Consider the following 8,282-nt stretch of genomic DNA (forward strand, 5'->3'; position numbering starts at 1 on the left):
TGTCCCCCAGGACCCCCACGTCCCTTTTCACTGCTCTCCAACAGCTCATTCCCCAACTTATATATGCTTATATCTGCTTGTTCTCAAACTAAGTCCAAATAATGAGCATGCGAGCTATGGAAAAGAAAGGTTGAAAATTAACCCATTTTCAGTCAAACCTCACCTCCGTGTCCGCCCCCAGGAGTGGTTCACGGTGTACGAGCACATGCGCCCTCCCCGCTGCACCGTACCCGAGCTGGTGATGGGCAACCGGTACCGGTTCCGCGTGTTCAGCGAGAACCTGGTCGGTGTCAGCGAGACCCCCGGGCTGTCCGAGAACACGGCCGACATCCCCAAAGCAGGTCCGGGGGGGACACGAGGGGCTGGGGAGGGTGTGGGGGCAATGGGGGTTCTGGGGCACGAAGAGGGGAAAGGGGGTTTGGGGGTTCAGGTCTGAGGGGGGGTTGGGGGAAACTGAGGGACTGGGGGGCTGATGGGGGTTGTGGGGGGCCCTGGGCAGGCTGGGGGGATAGGGGGACACGTGTCCCCCCCTCGTGACGTGTGTCTGCCTCGTGACGTGTCCCTCTCGTGACGTGTCCCCCTCGTGACGCGTGTCCCCCTTTGTGACGTGTGTCCCCCTTTGTGACGTGTGTCCCCTTTCGTGACTTGTGTCCCCCCTTATGACGTGTGTCTCGCGTGTGACGTGTCCTCTTCATGACGTGTGTCCCCCCCGTGACGTGTGTCCCCCCAGGGCTGACACTGAAGCCCCCCCAGTTCCAGGAGCATGATTTCCGCTCGGCGCCGCAGTTCCTGACGCCGCTGGTGGATCGCAGCGCCGTGGCCGGTTACACCACGGCCCTGAACTGTGCCGTGCGGGGACACCCCAAGGTCTGGGGGGGGGGGGTGGAGGCATGGGGGACATTTTGGGGTCTCCCTGACACTGCAGCCCCCAGCCCACGGAGGAGCGGCTGGCACTGGAAGGCTGTACTGCCGTCCAGAGACCTGGGCAGGCTGGGGAGCTGGGCAGGGAGAAACTTAATGGAATAGAACAAGGGCAGGGGTAGAGTGTTGCATCTGGGCAGGAACAGCCCCGGGTTCCAGTATAGGTTGGGGAACGAGCTGTTGGAGCAGTGAAAAGGGACCTGGGGGTCCTGGGGACAGCAGGGTGACCATGAGCCAGCACTGGGCCCTTGTGGCCAGGAAGGCCAATGGCACCTGGGGTGGATCAGAAGGGAGTGGTCAGTAGGTCGGAGAGGTTCTCCTGCCCCTGTTCTCTGCCCCTGAAAAAAGGGTTTAGTTCAGATACTATCAGGGTATACTTGGGGAATATATATATGTATAGAGAGAGTATATACAGCCATAGCACCCTGAGAACGCCTGATCTCGGAAGCTAAGCAGGGTCGGGCCCGGTTAGTACTTGGATGGGAGACCATCTGGGAACAGCGGGTGCTGTGGGCTGAGCCAGCACTGGGCCCTTGTGGCCAGGAAGGCCAGTGGGACCTGGGGTGGATCAGAAGGGGGGTGCTCAGTAGGTCCAGAGGTTCTGCTGCTCCTCTGCTCTGCCCTGGTGGGACCACATCTGGAATATTGTGTCCAGTTCTGGGCCCCTCAGTTCCAGAAGGACAGGGAACTGTTGAGAGAGTCCAGCGCAGCCACGAAGATGCTGCAGGGAGTGGAGCATCTCCCGTGTGAGGAAAGGCTGAGGAGCTGGGGCTCTGGAGCTGGAGAAGAGGAGACTGAGGGGGGACTCATTCATGGGGATCAATATGGAAAGGGGGAGTGTCACAGGATGGAGCCAGGCTCTTCTGGGTGACAACCAGTGACAGGACAAGGGGCAATGGGTGCAAACTGGAACACAGGAGGTTCCACTTAAATTTGAGAAGAAACTTGTTCCCGGTGAGGGTGCCAGAGCCTGGCCCAGGCTGCCCAGGGGGGTTGTGGAGTCTCCTCCTCTGGATTCATTCCAACCTGCCTGGTTCTGTGTAACCTCACCTGGGTGTTCCTGCTCCGGCGGGGGGATTGGACTGGATGAGCTTTCGGGGTCGCTTCCAATCCTGACATTCTGTGATTCTGTGTGGAGGAGGAACAAGGGGGAGTAATGGAGTTTTGGGGTCCCTAATGCTGCCCCACCATCCCCAGCCGACAGTAGTTTAGATGAAGAACAAGGTGTGTGGGGTGGGTGATTTTGGGCTTTTGCCTGAAGATCAAGGTGGGGTTGGGGTTCCCTAATGCTGCCCCCTCCCCCAGATTTCTGGGATGTGGAGTAAGAACAAGATGGGGGGTGGATTTGGGGCCCATAACCCCAATGCCCCCCTCCAAGTAAAGGTGCTATGGCTGCGTGTGGGGTGGACCTGGTGGCACCAGGGGGTGGGTTGGGGTCCCTCCCTCTGCCCATCACAGCCCAAGGCGGGGTGTAGGTGCAGCAACAGGCCTGGGAGTGCTAGGACTGGATGTACTGGTTGCACTGGGGGTACTGGGAGCAACGGGAATGTTCGCCATGTCCCCAACCTGTCGCGCACAAAGTGGTGCCAGCCCAGCTCCCCCATCCCAGTGCTCCCAGTCCCTCCCAGTGCTCCCAGTCCATCCCAGAGCAACCCCCTTCTCCCCCCAGCCCAAGGTGGTGTGGCTGAAGAACCAAATGGCCATTGGGGACGACCCGCGGTTCCTGGCCCGGCACAGCCAGGGGGTCCTGACGCTCCAGATCCGCAAACCGGGGCCCTTCGACGGGGGCACCTACGGCTGCCGGGCGGTCAACGAGCTCGGGGAGGCGCTGACCGAGTGCCGGCTGGAGATCCGGGGTGCGGGGCGGCCCTCAAACCCGGGGGGGGTCCCTGATATCTGGGGTTGTCCTTGATACCCACTGGCAGGGCAGCCCAGGATTTTGGAGGGTGCCAGTGACACCAGTAACGAACTGGGGGATGTGCTGGCTGGACATCTGGGGTGTGGGGGGGCCTCCAATATTTGGGGTGGGAGTCCCAATATATGGAGGGGTCTCTAAAACCTGGGGGTTCCCTGATATCTGGTGGGGGGTTCCCAATATCTAGTGGGGGGCCCTGAGTCTTGGGGGGACACCCCGGGATCATGGAGGGGGCCAGTGACACCAGTAACGAACTGGGGGATGTGATGGCTGGAGATCTGGGGTGTGTGGGGGTCACCCCAGTACTTTGGGGGCTCCCAGTATCCTGGGGGGGTCCTGATATCTGGAGGTGTCCCTGATACCCACTGAGAGGGCACCCCGGGATCATGGAGAGGGCTAGTGACACCAGTAACGAGAGGCTGGACATCTGTGGTGTGGGGTGGTCTCCAATACTTGGGAGGGGGTCCCAATATATGGGGGGGGTCCCTGATATCTGGTGGGGGGTCCCTGATATCTAGTGGGGGGCCCTGAGTCTTGGTGGGACAACCCGGCATCATGGAGGGGGCCAGTGACACCAGTAACGAACTGGGGGATGTGCTGGCTGGAGATCTGGGGTGTGTGGGGTCTCTAATACTTGAGGGGGTCCCCAAGATCTGGGGGGGAAGTGGCAGCCCCCCAACCTGTGCCTCTCTCTGCACAGTGCCCCAGTGAAGGTGACAGCAGGACAGGATGGTGAGTGGGGGGACGGGGGCAATTTTGGGGGGGTTAATTAATTGGGAGGAGTTAATTTGAGATGGGGTTTATTTAGAGGTGAATGTTTGATTGGGGAGGCTGTGATTTATTTGGGGGTGTGTGTTTAATTTGGGACGTGCGTGTTCAATGGGGGGCGTGGGTGTCTGTTGGGGGGCTTAATTTTGGGGGTCTGTGTTTAATTTGGGGGGGGTTTATTTGATTGGGGGCTGTATGTTGAATTAGGGAGCTGTGTTTAATTGGGGGTATCAATTGGGGGGTGTATTTAATTGGGGGGTGTATGTTTAATTAGGGAGCTGTGTTTAATTGGGGGCTGTTTAATTGGGGATATCAATGGGGAGGGGCTTCATTTTGGGTGTGAGAAGCTCCTGTGACACCTCCTGAACCCCCCAGGGCCAGAGGAAGGAACAAATGTCCTCCTAGAAATAAACGGAACCCCTAGTTCCCGCTGCACCCACCTCTGTCTGTCCTTCCTGGGGGGGACCAGGGCTGGGGGGGACAGACCTGCTGGCTGCACCCCACCTTGTGTCCGTCTGTCCTTCCTGGGTGTCGTGGTCACAGCGTGAGGTGGCGGGGGACACACAATCTTGAGGCACGGATATCACTTTACAACCCATGAGGTTATAAAGAAGGTTGTTTATTCAGCGCTGGGTGCACTGGGGATAATTCCGCCCGAGGCGTGTGCAGATTTCCAGCAGCCCCAAACTTGTGGCTGAGGGATGAGTTATGAGTTCACTGAACGCGATGCGCACCCTGTCCCAACGGATGGGATGTTATGAGTTCACTGAATGCAACACGCACCCTGTCCCAACCCATGGGATGAGTTACGAGTTCACTGAACGCGACACATGCCCTGTCTCAACCGATGTGCGTTAACTCCGGGTATTTCCACACGGTAACGCGGAGTGAATGACAGAAAGAATGACACTCCAGGGGTCCAATTCAATTATGAATTTACTAAAAGCACTCGGTGGAAAATACTAATTACAGCGATTAGTGACTTGGCAAAAGTATGTTGTAATACCACAAAACTTATCAATACATTGACAACAAAAGCCCTTCTAAAAATGGTGGATTGGCAACAATTAGTAACTATAATGCAAAACTTAACAAGACTCTGCCCTCACGTGGAATGTGGCAGGGCTGAAAGCTGTTGCGGGCCCTCGCCTTCTCTTTGAATCCTTTTACAGGCCCAACTAGATCTGCTCTTTCCTTACAACTTAATGATCCCCAAACTCTCTCGTCACTCTCACGAGAATCAGAGAATCACAGAATAGTTTGTGTTTGAGGGGACCTTTAAAAGTCATCCAGTGCCCCCCCTGCCATGAGCAGGGACATCTGCACCAGCTCAGGTTGCTCAGAGCCCCGTCCAGCCTGGCCTGGGATGTCTCCAGGGATGGGGCATCCACCACCTCTCTGGCCAACCTGGGCCAGGCTCTCACCATCCGCATTGTAAAAATTCCTTCCTCATGTCTAGACTGAATCTCCTCTCTTCTAGATTAAAACCATCACCCCTTGTCCTATCGTAACAGGCCCTGCTCAAAAGTCTGTCCCCATCTTTCTTCTCGCCCCTTTTAAGTCCGGAAAGGCCGCACTAAGGTCTCCCCAGAGCTTCTCTTCTCCAGCTGAACCCCCCAGCTCTCCCAGCCCGTCCTCCCAGCAGAGCTGGTCCAGCCTCGGATCATTTCTGGGGCTCCTCTGGCCCCTCTCCAGCAGGTCCGTGTGTGTCCTGTACTAAGGACCCCAGAGCTGGACGCAAGACTCAAGGTGGGGTCTCACCAGAGCAGAGCAGAGGGGTAGAATCGCCTCCCTCCACCTGCTGGCCATGGCCCTTTTGATGCAGCCCAATATACAATTGGCCTTCTGGGCTGCAAGTGCACGTTGCCGGCTCTTGTCCAATCTTTCATCCACCAGCACACTCAAGTCCTTCTCCACAGGGCTGATCTCAATCCCTCCATCCCCAGCCTGGATTGATACCGGAGGTTGCCCTGACCTAGGTGTAGGACCTTGCACTTGGCCTTGCTGAACCTCATGAGGTTCGCATGGACCCTCTTCTCAAGATTTCCAGATCCTTATGGAATGGAATCCCGTCCCTCGGGCATGTCCAATGCACCACTCAGCTTGGTGTCATCCGCAAACTCTCTGAAGGTTCATTTGATCCCATTGTCTGTGTCACTGATGAAGATATTAAACAGTACTGGTCCCAGAATGGACCCCTGAGGGACACCACTTGTCACCGATGGAAAAGGACCTGGAGATGTTGGTCGAAAGTGGCTGAACATGAGGTAGCAGCAGTGTGCCCGCGTATCCAAGTAGGCCAACCGCATCCTGGCTTTTGTCACAGAATCACAGAGCAGTGATGTGTTTGCGGAATGCCTACATGTCTATACAGAATAATCCGTCACTTGAGTTAAAAAGAAGCAGCTAAGCAGTTAAATGTCATCCACCGTGATGTTTTCTTCTGGTTTTCCTTTTCATTTTCTTCCTTTTCATTTTCACCAATGTATTTTTCAGTTTCTTCAGGGTTTAGGATCTTCAGTGGCTGCTCTAACCTCATAACCACCAGCTCCATGTTCTTCCCACCAGACTGCACCCCCTCAAGAAGAGCCTTGATGATAAGTTTGATAGTGAGATTATCTTTTTCAATTGTTTCATCAGGATAGTTTTTCTCCAGAAATTCACGCACACATTTGTCTCCCCTGCCAATGGCATTAGCCTTCCAAGCATGGTATGTCCCAGAGGGGTTGGTCTGATACAGCCTTGAGGTTGCGTCAAAGTCAAATCCCATGGTGAGAGGAGAGATACTGAAAGGTCTGCAACTGTTGCTTTGTGCGTGTCTCTGTTTCACACTAGTGATGTAAGGAGTGACGTACTCCACGGTGGCAGGATCCTCCACTGTCAGTCTGTGGCTTTGACACTCCACATTGGCTCTGTTTGTAACTATTCTGGCATCAGCCGTCAGCCCTGCGAAAGCCATGCGGACCTTGTTATCCAGAGCGCAGATCTTCCCTACGGTTCTTTCATCCTGAAGTTTTGCCACAGGCTTCCACGCCAAGGACAAGAATATACTTCCCTCTTACTCCAACCGCAGTGGAGCCCTTCTTCACTGCCTCCTTTGCCTACTCCACCTGGAAAAGGTGCCCGTCCTGGAAGAATATGACGATGGGCCAGAAATAGTGTGGCCGGCAGGCCCAGGGTAGTGACTGTCCCCTGGACTGGGCACTGCTGAGGCTGCACCTCGAATCCTGGGGTCGGTTTTGGGCCCTTTACTACAAGAGAGACCACGAGGCGCTGGAGCGAGTTCGGAGAAGGGAACGGAGCTGGTGAAGGGTCTGGAGCACAAGTGTGATGGGAGCGGCTGAGGGAGCTGCGTATTGTGGTTTCAGCCAAACCAGGAATATAAGTAGGATAGCCACTCACTCCTTCGGCGCGTTCCCCCACCAACTAGGGGAGAGAATCAAAAGGGAAGTGAGAAACTCGTGGAATGAGATAAAGGCAGTTTAATAAAATACGAAATTAATAGCAATATACCACTACTTCTAATAATGTACAGAAACTTGAATTTGAAGTAAAAGGTACTCATTTCAATTCCTCGCCAAGTCCATTCACACTGAGCAGCCAGCCCTAGGAAAAGACACCCCCGTCCCGAACAGCCGATCCCAGACAGAGAAGAGAGAAAAAGGCCGAAAGGCCCAGAATCCTCTGCAAACCAGCAGAATGGCAAAAGGCCAAACTAAAAGAATTCTCAAACGGAACTCCACTGGAATGGAGCTGACCAAGAAAGGGTCCGCATCTGTTCCCTCCAGCTGGAAAACTGCAACTCTCCTTAAATACGAAGCATGACAATAATGACATGGAATATTCTTCTTGGTCAGTCCGGATATCAGCCAAAGTCTGTCCCATCTCTGCCCCCCTGCCCTGCTGCCTCACACCTGCAGCCAGAGAATTCAGAAAAGACCCTGGCTTCCAGACAACAACTAAGATAACAATAAGTTCTTACATTCTCTTCGTTTCAGCGCAATGACACTGGCAAGTTACTTGAACAAAAACGTCGATTCTGTCCCAGGGTGTTATCTTTTGTTCTTAAAATAAATCCAAGCAATGACCATGCTAGTTAGGAAAAAGAAAAGTTTCTAACTGCATGGAAGGGCGGTCAGGCCTTGGAACAAGCTCTACAGGGAAGTGGTGGAGTGACCACCCCCGGAGGTGTTTAAAAGAGGCGAGATGTGGTGCTCGGGGACGTGGTTTAGTAGGGGGTTGCTAGTTGTAAGTTTATGGCTGGACGCGATGACCTGAAAGGTCTTTTCCATTCTATACGGTTCTATGATTCCATTATTCCGTTATTTTCTATAGATGTACCTATACTTGAACATAGCTTTTTCCATATACTTTCATGAAAGACAGACAACACAGATCTGATAAGACTAGTGCAAATTTGACCGTCCAAAAAGAAAGTGTTTCACTGACGCTTTTTAGCCTCTTTCCTCCATCAGGCAAGAGTGGTCAGAACCTTCAAGCTTGACACTGTGCCAGGAGTTAGAGGTGTCAGAGACAGTTATGGGAAGAGAGATTTTTTTTGGGGGGGGGGCCCTGGGCTCTGTGTAAGACGCAGGAATTATCTTTCTTAGTGCTGTAGGCATGTAGGTATGAAGGAAATGTCGAGAACATTTTACAAAAACGAGGCAACAAAGAAATA

At 54.2% G+C, this 8,282-nt stretch overlaps 1 protein-coding gene and 1 pseudogene across 2 annotated transcripts in view; both read left to right on the plus strand.

The window, feature by feature from the left end:
- MYBPC2 (myosin binding protein C2) overlaps positions 1 to 4,043 on the plus strand; it is a 30,984-nt gene extending 26,941 nt beyond the window's left edge. Inside the window, exons 26-30 of one of the 2 annotated variants that reach the window (XM_065658189.1) lie at positions 182 to 341; positions 731 to 867; positions 2,591 to 2,777; positions 3,537 to 3,568; positions 3,928 to 4,043. In XM_065658189.1, coding sequence (XP_065514261.1) covers positions 182 to 341; positions 731 to 867; positions 2,591 to 2,777; positions 3,537 to 3,547 — 495 coding nt within the window. In that variant the 3' untranslated portion in view covers positions 3,548 to 3,568; positions 3,928 to 4,043. The remainder of the gene's footprint in view (positions 1 to 181; positions 342 to 730; positions 868 to 2,590; positions 2,778 to 3,536; positions 3,569 to 3,927) is intronic. The other variant, XM_065658188.1, reaches the window with a different exon arrangement.
- On the plus strand, positions 1,329 to 1,437 carry LOC136002956 (5S ribosomal RNA; annotated as a pseudogene).
- Positions 4,044 to 8,282: the final 4,239 nt, after the last annotated feature.

The sequence above is a fragment of the Caloenas nicobarica genome, unplaced genomic scaffold, assembly GCF_036013445.1.
Source record: "Caloenas nicobarica isolate bCalNic1 unplaced genomic scaffold, bCalNic1.hap1 Scaffold_83, whole genome shotgun sequence".
In the NCBI taxonomy this organism is placed as follows: Eukaryota; Metazoa; Chordata; class Aves; order Columbiformes; family Columbidae; genus Caloenas; species Caloenas nicobarica.